The 18,988-nt window shown below is 38.3% G+C and overlaps 1 protein-coding gene and 1 long non-coding RNA gene across 3 annotated transcripts in view; one reads left to right on the forward strand and one right to left on the reverse strand.

Annotated features, from left to right (window-relative positions):
* LOC134800707 (uncharacterized) overlaps positions 1-7,323 on the forward strand; it is a 140,503-nt gene extending 133,180 nt beyond the window's left edge. For both annotated transcript variants that reach the window (XM_063773212.1, XM_063773213.1), the window contains 4 exons: positions 673-772; positions 2,428-2,546; positions 3,777-4,002; positions 4,288-7,323. In XM_063773212.1, the coding sequence (XP_063629282.1) occupies positions 673-772; positions 2,428-2,546; positions 3,777-4,002; positions 4,288-4,416 (574 nt within the window). In that variant the 3' untranslated portion in view covers positions 4,417-7,323. The remainder of the gene's footprint in view (positions 1-672; positions 773-2,427; positions 2,547-3,776; positions 4,003-4,287) is intronic.
* A 578-nt stretch (positions 7,324-7,901) lies between these two features.
* On the reverse strand, positions 7,902-9,364 carry LOC134800922 (uncharacterized). Its single transcript, XR_010145594.1, has 2 exons — positions 9,251-9,364; positions 7,902-8,547 (listed from the first exon to the last, which is right to left on the reverse strand). It is a non-coding gene; the product is annotated as an uncharacterized LOC134800922 (long non-coding RNA).
* Between the last annotated feature and the right edge of the window lie 9,624 nt (positions 9,365-18,988).

Raw genomic sequence — 18,988 nt, forward strand, 5'->3', positions numbered from 1 at the left:
CTTAACTAACTTCTTACACAATACTTAACTAACTTCTTACACAATAGGGGACTATTAGTCAAATCAGTTTCTTTTTCCGAACGGTCAAAACGATTTGTTAATATGAATTTATATGAAACACTAGCATGTGACGTCACGATCAAATTACCTACTCTTCATAGTTTTATACGGGTTTTAAAATATAAATTGTGTCTAAAAATTCTATCTCTATTAATCTTCTCGTGCTGTATTTCTTGCATGGTGTAAAACAGTTTATTTTAAATACAGTCAAATACCCTATTAGGCCCAAGATACACTTGTAAGTTTTACTTACGTAAGTAGGGACACAGCTATACTACAGAATGAGAGATGAATATCGTTATCTCATTCTAACAAATAGCTTTGTCCCTACTTACGTAACTAAAACTTACAAGTGTATCTCGGGCCTTAGTTGTAACTCGCGAATAGTCTTATGATAAAAAGTGTTCAAAAGATACACCGTCTCTTTGGTACCCCTTTTTTGTGGTATACATACAGTGTGGTATGCATGCAGTTTTTTTTGGCCATCCTGTATAGGTAGAGAATAAAGAAATGGGCTTTTCGGAATAAACCGTTTTTGTTTTACGCACATACAAAGAGCTGAGGCTTTTTTTTTAAAGATGCAAATTCTTAACTGTATTGTATACTTCGTAGGTACCACGAGAGCGGCGCAGAACCTATCAACAAGCAACCGCAGTACGCTGAGCGACGCGCGCGCCTCGACGACTCACAGGAATATGTTAATACCAGCCAGGTACACATTTACCCTTAACCCCCTTATATGGTTTATACCTAATAGGGGATATTACTGCAATGTTCTGCCGCCAGAGTGCAGCACTACTGACTCAGTAAATTCATAGACTAACTTATACATACTGTGCATAAACTGTTTTTTACAGACAAGTTTTCACAGACAATAAAATATGACATTGATGCATCAAGGCGGTTTGTTAACAAGGGCCTACCGGTAAAGGCGAAAATCGAAATTTAGTTATCTGCCTCTTTATCGCTCGAATATGCAAGAGTGATAGAGAGATTAGAAAACGAAATTTCGATTTTCTTGTTTCGCGGTAGGCCATGTGATTGACGTGACGTGTGATGTGTCAATGTGGTTTGTTTACTGTATGTGCCACAAAGGTGTCACCTACGCAGAGCTTTGCCTAATATTCCCTATTGGCAGGAGATGTGATGAATCGTATTAGCAAAGAGAATTTGAAATAGAGAGTTACTGTCGTGGTAAATTATGTAGCTTACAGTTCATTTACCACCATCTTTCGACAGAAGATTAACACTGTTTGAACGCCATTTGACTTTGATCCTTATTCTTTCACTGATATGTGTTAACTTGTTAAATATTAATATTAACGCCATCTACTCGAGCATAGACTGAAGGTTATGGCGCCATCGCTCGAAAACATTGCATCATACCTTTGGCAGTAAATGTACAGTGGCTACATAATTTAGACTCTATTGTCTTTGGTATTAGACATACATCCCCCTTCCACTCCCAAACCACACACTAGCTGAGTAATTCTTTACCCCCTTATTCATAAACGCGCTACAAACCTCAATTAGCTAATAATCGTTTGTCTTTATCTGTCATTTTGACTTATGTATTTGTAAGAAAGGGATAAAACATAATTTAACTAAATCAGGCCCGTAAAGTTTTATGAATAAGGGGGTTAGACTTTTACTTAGACAATATACGAGTGTTAGCAGACAAGTCTGCTATAGTCTGCGGAAAGAGAAGAGTCGTGGAATGTATGGGGACCAATACATTCCACGACTCTTCTCTTTCCAAACAGACTATACTTTTTATGATACGTCTAGCTAGTATGTAAAACACAACCTGCGTACGAAGTGAGCAAACGGGGGTGGACTGCTTACTTCAAATCTTAAGTTTCATTGTATTTAAGTAACTAATTTTGTACTGTTTTGTGCTGTGTTTCCTACCTATCTATTGCTTCTACAAGAAACTAAGGGTGGTATTCCATCTCTCCAATCTTTGTCCAATGTGTATTTCATCTCGCGTTTTGCTTAATGAGAGAGTGAGACGCAATGACATTGGACAAAGAAATTGGACAGATCGAATACCACCTTAACATACACACATTGACCAATTTATTTCTGTGTACAAATCTGGGAGACCGTTGCTCGGAAAACGTATAAAAACTCAAAAATTCGTTTTTCCAGAGATAAGACCTAGCTAGATCGATTTTTCGATCCCGAAAACCCCTGGCCTATAAGTATAGCAAATTTCATCGAAAACGTTAGAGCAGTTTCCGAGATCTCCGAAATATATATATAAACAAGAATTGCTTGTTTAAAGGTATTAGATAATAGGTGCTATTTAGCCGAAAACACTGCTACACATATTGAAATGTAATGCCTATTTTATTTATTTTCTAGATGTGTCCGGCCGAGGAAGTAACATCTCCGCTGGGAACGTTCAAACGTCAGCGCTGTTTGCGGTACAAGCAGCGGCGCCCGAGACCCATACTACGGTCCAAATCCGACATCTCGGACAGGTAAAATGATTTCCTTACAATACAGGGAAAACGAAGAACTTTAACCCCTTTTTAGGCCCCAATCTAACGCTTAAACAAGTAACCGTCAAAAAAAATTTTTGATTCACACTTTTATTGCCGACGTTACTTCCTTTGCATGTCTATCAAGTACTTCTCGAGACCTTTCAAATGAGCCTAAACTCAATATGTTTATGTTTTCCATCGAAGAGTAGGTCCATATAGGTATATATGAAGCTCAATAAAAGTGTGTAAAAACGAACCAACATTTCATATTCTGAACGAGACGAATTACTTTTTACGAATAAGTATTAAATTTGGGCCTTCGTGATCGATAAGTCGTATTCATTGCATATTTCGAGACTAAAATGACGTGTGAAGTTCAAGCTTTATACCAAATTTATGACTAAAGTCGGATGGATTCTTCTTCCTCGCGTTATCCCGGCATTTTTCCACGGTTCATGGGAGCCTGGGGTCCGCTTGACAACTAATCTCAAGATTTGACAAAGGCACTAGTTTTTACGAAAGCGACTGCCATCTGAGCTTCCAACCCAGAGGGGAAACTAGGCCTTACTGGAATTAGTCCGGTTTCCTCACGATGTTTTCCTTCACCGAAAAGCAACTGGTGGTAGGCTGTTGCTATCAAATGATATTTCGTACATCAGTTCCGAAAATCTCATTGGTACAAGCCGGGGTTTGAACCCGCGACCTTCAGATTGAAAGTCGCACGCTCTTACCGTTAGGCCAGCAGTGCTTAATGTCGGATGGATTATTAGGTCGCAATGTACAGTGAGCTGCGAGATTTTATGGAGAAATTATGAAAGAATTTATTGATAAAGTCGCTATGCATTATTCGGGTGATGGTACAACCCGCCCAGGTTCCCCCGTCTTTATAATACCTACGTTAAAGAATTTTAGGGTTCTATTTCCAAAGGGTAAAAACGTGACCCTATTACTAAGACTCCATTGTCCGTCTGTCCGTCTATCCGCCTGTCTGTCTGTCACCACGCTGTATCTCACAAACCGTGATAGCTAGACAGTTGAAATTTTCACAGATGATTTTTTTGTTGCCGCTATAACAACAAATACTAAAAACAGAATAAAATAAATATTTAGGTGGTGCTCGCATACGTGATTTTTTTTGCTGTTTTTTGCGTAATGGTACGGAACCCTTCGTGCGCGAGTCCGACTCGCACTTGGCCGGTTTTTTATAAACTGTAATGTTTCCCTTAGGTACCGGCGCAGCGACGGGCGCAGCCCCGCCTCGGCGCCGTGCGAGGACGACTCGCCCGACAGCCCCTCTGAAGGCTCCGCGCTGCAACAGTTCTTCGAGAGGCTTGGCTTGGAGCCCCGACAATATGACGCGCTGTTACGAGACGCTCTGCCTGACAGTCCCGTGTTCTTCTCGTCTGCGTCTACTGTGGATTCTAACCAGCTAGCGAATGCTGCTGACTATACGGTTAGTAACAATACATTTCATCCAAAAAAATAGCAAATAGGTCTCTATCGTAAGAGTCAGTGCTACGAGTACAACGGTTCTTCGAAAGGCTTGACTTAGAACCCCGACAATATGAAATACACCTATTCCAAAAACCTCGAAGGGGACACCGATTGAGTCTGTCTGTCTGTCAGCCAAATTGATCAATCGTTTTTGTGTGATGAAGGAACAAACATGAACTTTCACATTTATACGAATAATAGTATTTGTCAGTGATACAAAATAACACATCCATTATCACTTCAGGTCCAAGGCCCCGGCGTCCAAAAGCCGATCTACCGCAACACCGAACCGCCAAGTGTGGTGGAACGGAACGCGCGCATCATCAAATGGTTGTGTCAGTGCCGCAAGACGCAGATGCAGACGCCGCAGTGAACACGCGGCTTTAACGCAGTGAGGACGTAGCTTAACAAATATAACGCAGTGTGGACACATCTTAAACGCAGTGAAGACGTAGCTTAACAAATATAGTCTGGCAAACCAATTCGTCAGTAGAATAAAACTGTATGAGAAGCATTCCATGATGTTATCTACCGTTTTCAGGGGACAGGAGTTTCTTTGTCTGTGACAAATGGTCATAAATAGCCCAAAAAATGTGTTATTTTCAACCTAAAGGGTACTTATTGTCAGTTGTCAATAAGGCGCTGTTTCCATACAGCTTAAATTTGAAATCGACCTTATCGACAACCGACAATGTGGTAACTTGGTTGAAATCTCACTAAAATTCATCGGCAGCCCGTGGTATGAGACTTATAAGACGTTGACCCTTGTTATATTTTTCAAATTTACCGCCTTTGACCATATTGGTTTGCCGGACTATTAAACACAGATGCAGTCGCAGTGTAAACACGGCATAACGGCAGTTAGCGCGGCAGTGGCGACATAACACAGACGTCGCAGTGGAGATGGAGACACAGCTTAACAATAATTAAATGCAGTCACAATGAGGACCTAGTTTAATGTATAAATCTTAACAGTGGCAGTGATAGCATATAGCTTAATAATAATATTACGTCAGTGGTATATCACTCAAATGTTCGGACGTGCTCAATATTAGCCTTATGGCCCGTTGGCTCTTAAAGTGTTAAAGCTGTTACAGATGGGCGTGCCAAACAGCGAACTTGGTCCGGTCCGGTCAGCATATCTCTTTGTTGCTCTCACTTAGGGCCAGATGCACCAACCAAAGTTAACATACTGATCAACGTCACGCAGCAGAGTTCTATGAAACTTCCCATGCAATAAAATTTAGCGAACATTTTTACGGTGACAGCGGTTTGGTGCAACCGACCCTTATATAATCTGAAACTATTTCCATTACCACTTAAAAAATGTAGGCGCGAAGGGTAATGGTCTCATAGAAAATTTGAATTTCGTGCCTTTTTCTACTGACAAAGTCGTTTAACCGGCTATAGCTGTGTCCTTAACGGACGTACGGCGGACCTTCCACACGATCGAACATGCCTCGGGCCGGACCAAGGTCGCAGTCCAGTACGCCCGTCTGTTATAGCTTTTAAACTCAGCATGTAGCGATAACTGGCCGTAGAGGCTTGATCAATATGTGAATCTAAATGAAATTAGTTATAAGCACAGTGTGCAGAGTGATATATTAAAATATACAGAGAGTAGTCAGTAATAACAACGACTGATTCTCATTTAAATTAAACAACTGTATTCATTATTGAGACGATAAAAATAACGTCTGAATAGTGTAAGAGTCATTTGTTGAAATAGTTGAATTACTAAAATGTCTCGAAATTTCGAATTTTAGTAAGTTAATGTAAGAAATCGAACCTAAGATAGATAGATCATAATAAATGTCGGTATAATGGTGTGATTTCAGTTTTGATGTGGTTTACTACCGAAGTGACAAAATGGATGAAACATACGACTTTTTAAACATTAGATTGCGTGGAAAACATCGTGACGAAACCGGACTAATCCCAATAAGGCCTAGTTTCCCCTCTGGGTTAGAAGGTCAGATGGTAGTCGCTTTCGTAAAAACTAGTACCTACGCCAATTCTCGGGATTAGTTGCCAAGCGGACCCCAGGCCCCCATGAGCCGTGGCAAAATGCCGGGACAACGCAGGGAAGGTGATGATGAAACATTAGATTGGGCTTGGTGGTTGGAATGCTCGGAGCACCACAAGGGTTGTCATTCGCTGTAAGGAAAGAACGCTTACCACGAGTTATTTATACATCGACCCGCCTGTTGCTATCACTACCGCACACTATCGTAATTATATTGCTGTACCTTACCCTTCGAGCAACACCGGCTTCCGACACATCGGAAGGGAGGGGCCCAAGCGATATCTCACCGTACAAATCTTTCTGCCATTTTTCGCGGGGGGAAAGGTGCACACAGTCGCACTTCTCACACACTTACATACAAAATCCAATCTGTAATGACGACACAAATACATAGAAAATGACACACGTCAAAGACAAATCTTGCAAACCTCGATCTCTTTTTGTGTACGGACGAGTGACAAGTGTCACAACACGCACACTAACACATTTTCGTTGAAGTATGTTATTGTATTCTGAGAGATGAGAAGTCGGATTTGTCGCTCGACCGATCCGCAATTTGTACTGAGCGAGCAAAATGGATAAATCCAACAATTACATGAGACTAAAATATAATAATTGTGTTTGAATGTAATTAAACGTATGATATGTAAAAAAAAAATATTACATGTGAAATATAACACTTTCTTTTTGTAAATTTGATGTCCCCGACCTCTTTTTATAACAAAAAACCGAGCAAACAGGCATTTTTGTGCAGCAGTGTTCACGCGCGCGTTTGGACTCGGTCTAGTGAAAAATCCAAGTGCAACTAGTTTTATTACCCGCGCTAGATTAGATTGACGCGCTAATCTTGTACCTCGGCAAAGGGGAAATAGTGCGAATGCCGCCTCCCTTCCGTGTTGCTCAAAGACCTTACCGTATCTACCATGCTGTCACTTCGTAAGAACTATTATATAATCTGTGCTGTCACCTCGGAAGTAACTGGACTTTCTTAATAATACCTGAAGTCTTCACTAATATTACAAATGTATTCTTCTTTCATTTTCAATGCCGAAATGACTAGTTATCAAACTGTATAAAAACTACAATTTGAATAAATAATCATACCGAACTCCGTGTGGATCAAAAACAAATTATCAACAACTACAAAAGTTTGAAATTCACGGACGTGTCTTTTGCGAGTTGAATGTAAGAAGTGTAAGAAATTCGCTTTGCTTCGCTAAGTATAACAATAAATCAGTCCTGTTGTTAATAGGGAGTATTACTGCAATGTTCTGCCGCCAGAGTACAGTACTGTACGGCTACCACCAGTTTTGACATTGACATAACGCTCACGTTTACGTAACTTACTTTCTATGCATCTCGCTCGTACTGGCATATTAGTGCAAGCGAGATGTACAGAAAGTAAATTACGTAAACGTGAGCGTTATGTCAATGTCAAAACTGGTGGTAGCCGTACTGATATGTTTAGTAAACCATAGAGTAACTTATACATACTAGGCCATACAGTTTTTTGACAAGTTTTCACTATGACATTGATGCATCGAGGCGGTTTGTTTACGCCTACCACGAAACGCGAAAATCGAAATTTCTTTATCTGGCTCCTGGCTCTCTATCGATCGAATAAGCAAGAGTGATAGAGAGGCAGAAACCGATTCGATTCGATCGATTGTCGTGTATCACGGTAGGCCATGTGATTGACGTAGTGACGCCCTCTACGCAGAGTTTTGCGTAATATTCCCTATTGCTAACCGTGTTGTATAAGTACGGTAATATATGTAAGCATGTTATATTTATTTGAAATACACTGAATATAGTTGGACCTACCAGCTCACCAAAAATTTCGGCGTTTAAAATGAATCATTGTAAATAAATGTAAAAACGTAATATAGTGTTTTTGATCGCATTAACTCAAGTTTGGAAAGCAGATCAAAAAGTATTTTTCTCTCTAACAACGTACAAGTCGCGAGCTTAGTGAATGTGTTGTACAAATTGTACAATCTAAATTGGGATAGTGTGACTATCTTACTTTATTTAAATGTTTGGTCGAACCCATTCAATGCCATGGCGGCGAAAGGGTGAAGCATTGCTAATGGTCCAAAACGGTCTATAAAAATAAACGCCTAACTACGATGTATACTTATTACTTAAAGTTTGGCTATCCTAAAAAGTACAACTTAGAGTACATTTGTGACGTTATCTATGAAAAAGGACCTTATTGTCGACGGCGCTTACGCCATTATTAACGATGCTCCGATATAAATACAATTCCGCGCAAGGCTGTGCGGCGTAAGCGCCATCGACAAGAAGGTCCCTTTACATAGATAATCCACCATATTAACGTTTTTAAAAATGATACCTAATTATTTTTGAAATGTGGTCAACATGTGAGTTAAATTTCATTAAAAAAACTGTTTACTTATGTCTCGACGATGACAAAAAAATTGTGTCTGTTCTTACATCAGTGTGAATATCAGGGGTCTCTATTGTTTCACATCAAGTTTTAAGTAATAATGTATTGTTTGTCTGCATTTTCGTTAGTCATAATTTGGTTTTTCTCAGAAACGCGTAACTTTTCAGGATTGCCATAAAACAAACCTAACCTATCTATAGAATATCCTTACGAAAATCCTGAAAGGGTAACGGTTTCAGAATTATGACTAACGATAATCTGACAATCATTACATTATAATCCAGTAACTTTGTCGAATTGTGTAACCTGGCTCTTTTGCGTCAAATCCGGTAGTTCTGATTTTTTGCAGACTTGTTTATGATGTTGGCCCAATGAATAATCCAAGTTTGTGACTTCGAGCGCCGAACGCAACTTTGTCAACCCTGTTTTGGGGGGGGTACTAAAATATTAGATGTACAGAGACAATTCTAGTGTCTTATTGTAGCAAATTTAGTCTACTTTAAAAACGCCGTAGTAAGTTACTATCAAAAACTAGTACTTTAGGGTTATAATGGCCCAAGTCTAGAAAAAAATGCGGTTTATTCGATTTTTGACAAAGTTGCGTTCGGCGCTCGAGGTCACAAACTTGGATTATTCATTGGGCCAACATCATAAACAAGTCTGCAAAAAATCAGAACTACCGGATTTGACGCAAACGCAAAATGAATAATTTTACTGTATTATTATGACTTTCAATAATTATGTCATACAAAGGGATCCGATATAATTGACGTACATACCTAAGTTTTAAAATTGTTGCATTTACGTTATATTTTCATAGTCTATTATGATTTGTAATTATCTAAAATTGCATTTCAATCAACAAAATTATGTGAGATATTTAATAATGTTCCTACTATGGATTTGTCATTTCTATGTATATGTATCTCTATTCTAGTTATATATTTAAATTATAGAAATGAAATAAATGAGACCTATTAGTTATAAGTTTATTGTATTTGTGATCTGGGAGCACAACTTGGAACAATTTAGCTGAATACTGTATCTAACTGTGCCAAATTATTTTAAGAATCTGATTCAAATAATAGGATAATCATAGGGAGTGAATAAACGAATTCTGTAAAGGGGTTTGGTCCGTCGAAGTATTTTACAGATGGCGCTAGCATAGGTTTTACTTTAAGGCCTGTGCACACCGGGTGCGTTTGCGTAGACGTGCACGTGCGCGTTGTAATATAGAGATCCTTATGAGAGACGGCACACCGCTTGCGTGACCTGTGCGTGCGAATATATGGAAAAAAACTAGAGACAGGTTAAACCTATGCTGGCACTAGAGTTAGACCAAGAAAAGTCTGCAGTGATTTTGATAGCTCACGCAGTGCAAGAGTTATTTTAAACGTCAAGCTTCTATGAAATTATGACGTATAAAATACACCTGCACTGCGTGGGCTATCAAAACCGCTCCAGTCTTTTCTTGGTTTAACTCTACCTTTAAAAACCTTTGACAGTTGCCAATCCCATTTAAATGAGGTGTGTTATAGAAGTGATAAAAATGATCGCCTGATAAATATCGCTAAGGCCATTTTCAGAACTTTTAAAATATCCAACTCATTATCTGAAGTACATATAACCATAATAACATGAACGACAATATCATGAATCGATCTATATATTTAATTATTAAAATAGTTAATAAACAATAACGCAACAACTAAGTAACTGTGTTAAGTGAATACATCTTAAGATAATATAATAAGAAAAAGTGTGTTTGAATTTAATTTTTACGGAAAACCGCCGCTAATTTGGGCAATGATAATAAAACTATCACAGGAAAACGTAAAAGAATGAGTGTCGGTAACTCAGTTGATGGAGCGGTGGACTTTTTTTTTTTAAATCTATATTTTAATGGAGCCTTTATCAATGAGACATGTCGGCTCCGTTGGGCCTCTACATTACATGAGTTTCAATAAGTGTTACTAGATATCAAAAAAACTGTACACGAATTTCGCAGTTTTAGACAGGGGTTCCGCCAATATCGAGTGAAAGCGGTTCAAATAGTTGTGCCCTCTTGTCTCGAGTCGGAACACGTTCCATTAGGAAGTGCTGTACATCCCAAGCGGTGGACTTGTGTAACAAAGCTCAAACATGTAAAAAACTGTTTATTCTGGGTTATTGGTACGAAGGTATTTCCGTATTTATTCTATTTCCGAAAGTTAAAGGTGGTCCTACACTGGCAGTTATATAATATCTGAAGTGGGAGCACCTTAAATAGATACAATAAATTTTATTAGGCAATTTTAATGAAATATTCAGAATTTGAAGATCCGTATCACCTATATTTTGACTTAAAAAAACTTTTTACAAACAAAATAATACACTCTGGCATGTCAGCTTTGTCAGTAGAAAAAGGCGGCAAATTTTATTAAAATGTGAATATGCGCGAATATAAAACCACCAAAAATATTTTGAGTTCCGCGCATTTTTCTACTGACAAAGTTTGCTTAGGTTGGTATTCAATGTCTGTCCAATATCTTGGTCCATTGTGCATTATGGCTCCTCTACACGATGGGCCAACGCCGGCCAATCCAAGGGACGCATTTATGCGTTAGAGGGGGAGCAAGTGATATTGCTATCTCATTCTACCGCATGGCTGCGTCCCTTGGAGTGGTCAGCGTTGGCCCATCGTGTAGAGGAGCCATTACGTCTCACTCTGTCACTAAGCAAAACGTGAGATATACACGTTGGACAAAGAAATTGGACAAATATACCTACCTATAGTCCGTCTAATCTAACTTTGCACCGGCTTGAATAAAAGTGTAATATGTCATTATAAACGTCACATTTTCATAGAAAATAACACACTCTGTTATTGCAAATGCCATGCAGAGTATTGCAGAGTTAGCTTGGTCTGACTTGTCTAAATCCTAAGCTCAACTAAAACTGCCAACCTTGGTGTCTATTTAAATTAAAAAATAGTGCAGTGATTTATCTAATTTTATCATCATGCCAAAGTATTGTTAATTGTACTAGAGGGTAAAGTCTAAGGAAACAACATGCTCCCTAGTTCGACACTTAAACCAGATGGCGCTGTACTCGTATTCACTCTTGATATGTGGTCACAAAACTTATCAAATATCAAGAGTGAAGTGAGTGAAGTGCGCTGTCAATGATTTGAAATTTTTTATATATTTTTTTTATTAAATATTCTACTTTTTCATACACAGAGTGTTCTCCTTACCTCTACCCTCCATAGTTTTGTGGTCACTGAATTTGTCAAATGTCAACCAGACAACCAGAATTACCGCATAATATCCGTATATTAACGGCTACGTAGCCGTACAGCGCCATCTACATCACCGGGTTATTCCCACTAGTTACCACCAAGTTCTTACCAGTGGTAACTACTGGGAATTTTTTTCCCACCTTTTACCACTGGTAACTACTGGGAAAAAAAAATCCCACTAGTTACCACCAACTCGGTATGGTGGTAACTACTGGGAATTTTTATTCCCAGTAGTTACCACTGGTAAAAGGTGGGAATTTTTTTTCCCTGTAGTTACCACCAAAATATTGTTAGAATTCAATGCTAATAAAAAACAGTATAAATAGTATAGTATAAATGTAGCGTGCTGTAATAAATAATTATATGTCAGTCAGTGATTCAATAAACTGCTCTAAAAGTGATCAAAAATATTAAAACAGTTTTACCGGTATAAGTGTAAAAACTAAAATAGAAGAGTTATTCTAGTTAAGTAGAAATTGTCTTATTATCCGGATTAAATGTATCTTATTACATAACTGTAAATTGAGTTACATATTTATACAAACGAACAAACAAATCAGTCAAAAACCGACAGAACTAATTTCGTTTTATTATTTACAGCTACTTCATTTCGTTCTATTATAATATAACACGACGCAGAGCTGGAATATGTAGGTATTCATAATTTGTAGTCAGGCTATATAAATAACTACAGGGCATGGTTGTTATTAAAACCGCTTAGGGCGCACTTCGGATGAGCTGACTGCTCGGACTAACCAGCATAGGCTCGCATTCCAATTACGCTCGGGTAGTACATCGCTCGGTCATGTTACGCTGGTTGGTCGATTGCTTAATATATAAAAATAGCGTGGGTTAGCGGGATGGTAATAACACTCTACCAGAGGGGCATCAGGTACTATTTGTTAGGTAATAAGATAAATTTAATCCGGATAATAAGTTAATTTCTACTTAACTAGAATGAGACTCTTCTATTTTAGTTTTTACACTTATACCGGTAAAACTGATTTAATATTTTTGATCACTTTTAAAGCAGTTTACTGAATCACTAACTGACACATAATTATTTATTACACCACGCTACATTTATACTATACTATTTATACTGTTTTTATTAGTATTGAATTCTAACAATATTTTGGTGGTAACTACTGGGAAAAAAAATTCCCACCTTTTACCAGTGGTAACTACTGGGAATAAAAATTCCCAGTAGTTACCACCAAGCCGAGTTGGTGGTAACTAGTGGGATTTTTTTTTTCTTAGTAGTTACCAGTGGTAAAAGGTGGGAAAAAAATTCCCAGTAGTTACCACTGGTAAGAACTTGGTGGTAACTAGTGGGAATAACCCACATCACCTGACAAATTGGTGGCCACGTTGTCTTAGACTACACACCTTACACAATTAATGGATCTTTAATCATATTCAATAGTTCTCGTTTTGAAAGACTGTTATTTTCTCTCGATGTGTGTTTTCTGTGATATAAATAGATTTGATTCTCCGTGCAGTAGACGTGCATGTACCCATTGTGATGTACGGGACGAGAGACGGCACACAGCGTGCGTGGCGTGTGCGTGCGTGGCTCCAACATTATAGTGCATACGCACGTGCACGTCTACGCAGTCGGTGTGTACTGGCCTTAAATCATGTATGTGGTAAATCGAAATTAAATGAATTCTTGTATGGATTATTCTCAAAGGAATTAATATTAAAATGATGCTATTTTTTTTTTCAATTTTGATACATTACCATTACCGTTTCATCCTTAACTTTCCTTAAGATGTTTAAAAAAAAGGTTTGATTACAAGAAATGACTGCTATAAAAATATTTTGACAATGTGAATTATTTTGAAAACTACAGGTATTTTTGTATACTTGAACTTGCTATCATATGTATTTATTTCTTGTTGACTTTTTCCTTATTACAATAATTATGTTTCGGCTTGTGATATGAATCAACCCACGGCCTAGTGATATTACTAATTTATAATATTCCTGCAGTTAGTTTTTGTTGTATTCGTCATGTTTATAATATCTAGCCAGCCAACTATGTTATAGTGCATAATTGTCTTCCATCGTATTTTCTCGGAAACGTTCGTATTTGTCATGCTACTTCAGTCAACCTCTGCGCTGTACCGAGACTGAGTGAAATAGCACGACACGTTCGTACGTGTCCGTGAAAATACGATGATCCTCTTAAGGCCGAATCCGTAGTGCTAATTACTTCTATGTAATTTAAACCATATTCTTTTGGAATAGAGTTGCATTTCTTTTGTTTCGTTGGATTTTAAACAAAATAAACTTAACCACATTTCCTTCACTATCGCTTTCAAATTCATGTTTTTTTTTGGATGGAGGTAATAGGAGGATACACTCATCTGATTCTTAAGAAGGATAGTCCTAGTGTAAGAAAGAGATAAAACTCCCTGAAAGTTGCTGCGACATGATTGGCTGGCTCAACTATTGGCCTCTACAAACGTCACCGATAATCGCATGCGATTTGCAATACATTGCAGCATTTTGGTCGATCGATTGCATTCGTTGCTCCTATTTAGCCTGCAATGGTTAGATCCCGATTTGCCGGATTCTTGTTTCGTCGGAACCAAGAAGATTCTAGGTTAGAATCCTGGCAGGATCGCCATGTGGAGCGGGATGTAGGGCAGCAAGTAAACAACACGAGTATTGCGTAAATACTGACATTTATTCAGAAAAGCGTTACCTATTTATACTTACATTATCAGAAACATGCACACACATCTCGTATATTCGGATTGTGATTTACTAAAGTAAATCGGGAACTAACCGCAATTATCTAAAATCGTATTTAATTTATTGCAACCTCTGTAGAAGCCTTACAATAGAAAGAAAAGTACGCCATTTTGTTTTGATATCAGAGGACCTACCGCGAACCACGTTCGACGTGTTGCCTCTCTGTCACACTTCTAAATTCGTACGTAAGTGTAACAGGGAGGCAACATCGAACGTAGGTCGCGGTAGGCCATCTGTATATTTTGGTACACACATCGGTTAGACAGTATTAGGTGGTTTTGCATTCGATGCTTCCAATGTGTGTAAATATGTTTTAACTAAATTGTTAGATGATTAACGTGATGAAGAAATTATATTGTGGTCTAATTATAATGTTGTTTCATTTTTATACTGATTAATTTGAAATTCAATCCCAGGTGGCCTAGCCAAGGTGACATTTGTTGATAAGCCCGCTCCACACTCGTGCGTTTCGCGCATGAGTGTGGAGGGGGCTATAGAAAATGCCTGAGTTCCACTAGGTACAGCCAGGGTACAGCATCAGTTCTATCGGTACTGTTTTCGCAACTGCTCATTAAGGCGTCGGATGACCAAAACAGCATGTGGCTATGTTGCACCAAACCTGAGTTCCACTAGGTATACATCCAGGGCACAGCATCAGTTCTATCTTGGGTACTGCTCTCCCAAGTGCTCATCAAGACGTGTTGGATGATCAAGACAGCGTGTGCCTATGTTGCACCAAACCTGAGTTCCACTAGGTACATCCAGGGCACAGCATCAGTTCTATCTTGGGTACTGCTCTCCCAAGTGCTCATCAAGACGTGTTGGATGATCAAGACAGCGTGTGCCTATGTTGCACCAAACCTGAGTTCCACTAGGTACATCCAGGGCACAGCATCAGTTCTATCTTGGGTACTGCTCTCCCAAGTGCTCATCAAGACCTGTTGAATGATCAAAACAGCGTGTGCCTATGTTGCACCAAACCTGAGTTCCACTAGGTACATCCAGGGCACAGCATCAGTTCTATCTTGGGTACTGCTCTCCCAAGTGCTCATCAAGACGTGTTGGATGATCAAAACAGCGTGTGCCTATGTTGCACCAAACCTGAGTTCCACTAGGTACTGCCAGGGTCCAGCATCAGGTCAGCTCTATGTGCACTAAAACCTTCTCCAGAATGTAACAAACACTTTTCTGAAAACCGCATCAAAATCGGTTCAGCCAAACGCGAGATAATCGCGGACAAACATACATACATACGGGTCAAACAGAGAACCTCCTTTTTTTTGAAGGCGGTTAAAAAAAATCAGTACACTGCAGACATTTATCTTATTCAATATGTAGGGTAACTTGTTGATCAATGAAACACTAAAAGTTCAAGCCTTTCTATCTCTGGTGTTTTTAAAGTTATGAGTATGACATTTCGTATGAAGATAAACAATTTCGTTGGCTATCGTATGGCATTCTTGGTTTCTACTTATCTGTAACAGTTCCTGTGCTATAACCCTTTTTTCGAAAAATGAGTTTTGTTTCATTGTGTACTTGTGCATGTTTTCAATGAAACACTCTAATTTTTACAGTGAAACAAATGTAATAATTATAGTCTACCATGAAACATCATTAATAAACATTGTAACGGTGTAATAAATAAGTGACATTAATACATATGCTTTCATTCAATTAATGAGAAAGGAAAGGAGAAAATAGTGGTAGGCTGAAATTGGTTCTTTAAAAGGTTTCCGACATATGGAATCTTTATAAGATTGCTGAAATATCTAAAAGCGAAAGACTTGTTTCATTGTACACACATCTGGAGTTTCATTGTGAATCGAAAATCTGGTCGGCACGTACGGCATGCTGCGAAAAAGGCGCCTTTTATGTCCACGGAGCATGATTGCCAACTAGGTAGACGCGGGAGGGTTTTGAGCATCTCTATGCTTGATTTCATACACTTTCTTGCAACATAGTGTTTATAAACGACTGTTTCAATGTTAGACATGTATCCTTAACCTTGCCGTCAATGAAACATTCAACATATAAACCATCCTATCTCAGCCATTCCTAAAGTTAAGTATCTTATATTTTGTCATATGATAGACAAATTATTACCAATTTTCATGGTATTTTAGTTTCACAAATTTTGCACATAGTCTTTAATTATTTAAAAAAAATAATGAGTTTGTTTCATTGTGTGCTGGTACTGGTGTTCAGTGAACATCATGTTTCATTGTATGCTACATAAAAATGTTTCATTGTGAGACTAGGGGGTGTTTTTTGAATCAATTAAAAAAAACTGCACCAAAGAGTGAAAGAAATTTAAAAATATTTAGCTCCAAATAAACTTTAATACACATAGAACATAACAAAAACTTAAGACACGCTAAATTCGAGTCTATATATTGGTAAAAAATTGCGACATTTAAATGAAAAAAATTACTTTTATTGCACGAATTCACAATAATGCTCGTAGCAACGTGCTCCTTCTCCGAGGCGCGCTCGCTTTTTGGGGAGGTGCTGGGGGTCCCAGAGCCTGCCCTTGTTTGACAGACGGCACTAGCTGGTAACACCTAGTTTCCGAGATATCGCAAAGTTACACTGTGTCCGATTGTTTCAATGTAGAACAACTGACCCTACGCATAGTCTTAAAAATTAACATAGGTGTCTTACTAATATATTGAAGAAATTTTTAAATTTTTATATTAGAATTATAACAGCCGTGTTTATCCTCATCATATTTTAATTTCCACAAATACCACTTCAGTTGAAGCGTAAAACGGAATATTAATTCAAAGTCTTACATCAGTAGGTAATGCTGGCTACACGTAACATAAATCGTAGCGATTAATCTGTGCAGTCCGACTGCAGTGCATTTTTAGTTGTGTCAAGAGAAGCTTATTCATATTTTATTATTGACTTAAAATAAATGGGTAAATGGTTATAAGGTAAATGTACTAGTGCTCGACATGCTAATGCCCAATAGATGACACCTTGCTGTCACCTCTATTGACAATGACTTAAGTTTCAAGATGACATATAATGGGACCGCGTCGAGCACCAGTATGTTTACCTTACAGTAAAAAAACAGGTGATCGGTGTAGTGTTTATTGGTGTAAACAAAGACTCAAGACGTCGAACCTCACCCATACAATGTATACACGGCATACACTCAACTAAATACACGTTCGACAGCTACCTACCTATACAATTCACATGGTTATCGCTATAGGTATCAGACTACGAGACCGCTCACAAAATTAATCAAACATGTAGACAGAAAAGGCTACCCTCCTAAGGCCTATAGTCTGTATCTTTAGGCATAAGTAGTCTAATAAAACATGGTCTTCTCTTCCCAGAAGTGACACAAGCCTACGTCACAATAACATTGCCACTTTATATAGCGCTATCGCATATTATCATTTAGCGCTGTTGCATGATGACGTAGGCTTGTGTCAGTCACGTGACCACGAAAAGACGGGAAGAGAGTACCAGGCGGAGTATATTATTATACCATGATCTTTAGGTATTTAAATAAAAGTAAACAAAATCTACCCTCAAATGGCTTCTTAAGCTAGCTGAGGGTAGATGAAAAGATTACATGATCAAATAATGTAGGTTAAAGTCAGGTCGTTCAGTGACTGATCCAGGCGGTTTTGTATTTGGTTGGTTAATCAATAAATGCTATAACTACCCGAAAATGTACAAATTGTTTGTTTACTTTTATTTAAATACCTAAAGATACAGAGTATAGCCATAGAACTGCAAAATCCTAAATATGCCACTGAAATTTGAACCTAAAGAGTAGGAATTAAGAGTTGATTTTGCGTTGTTTGAAAATAGAACGAAACAAAGCAAAAACGACTCTGTTCCAATTGAATAAGATTTAAATTTCATCGAACTAAGTGCCAAGGTACAAGTTTACAGGTCTGAAACCTAAGTTTAACCTTTTCGACGCCAATGACGGATATATCCGCACCGTAGGTCCACGGCCGAGGACGGATTAATCCGTCACAGACCACAGAGCAACATAGACCTACGTGCGTATACATAGGGTTCAACTTCCGTTTTGACACTTCGGTGACGTGGCGTCCGAGTGACAGCTTTTTGACATGGCGTCGAAACGGTTAACGAATGTAAATTATTGGCATAAATAACTAACCAACATTATGGTGTAAATAATTTAATGTTGGTATAAATAAAAAATATGCGATAATGTTGTGTGAGTGGTCTAAAGTTAAATTTACACTACATGCCACAAAAATTGACAAATTAGTATTACTGTCGATTTTATACAACGCTACACTCTGCACAAAATTCTACATTTTTATTTCATATTGAAACATGTAGAGTCGCCTTCAGATATATCGGAGCGGCCAACGTGTTCACAATATCTGAACATGCACTCTAACGCCCTGACAATAGAGGCGTGTTCAGATATTTGTGAGCGCCTCGGCCGCTCCGACATATCTGGTGGC

The sequence above is a fragment of the Cydia splendana genome, chromosome 20 (assembly GCF_910591565.1).
Source record: "Cydia splendana chromosome 20, ilCydSple1.2, whole genome shotgun sequence".
In the NCBI taxonomy this organism is placed as follows: Eukaryota; Metazoa; Arthropoda; class Insecta; order Lepidoptera; family Tortricidae; genus Cydia; species Cydia splendana.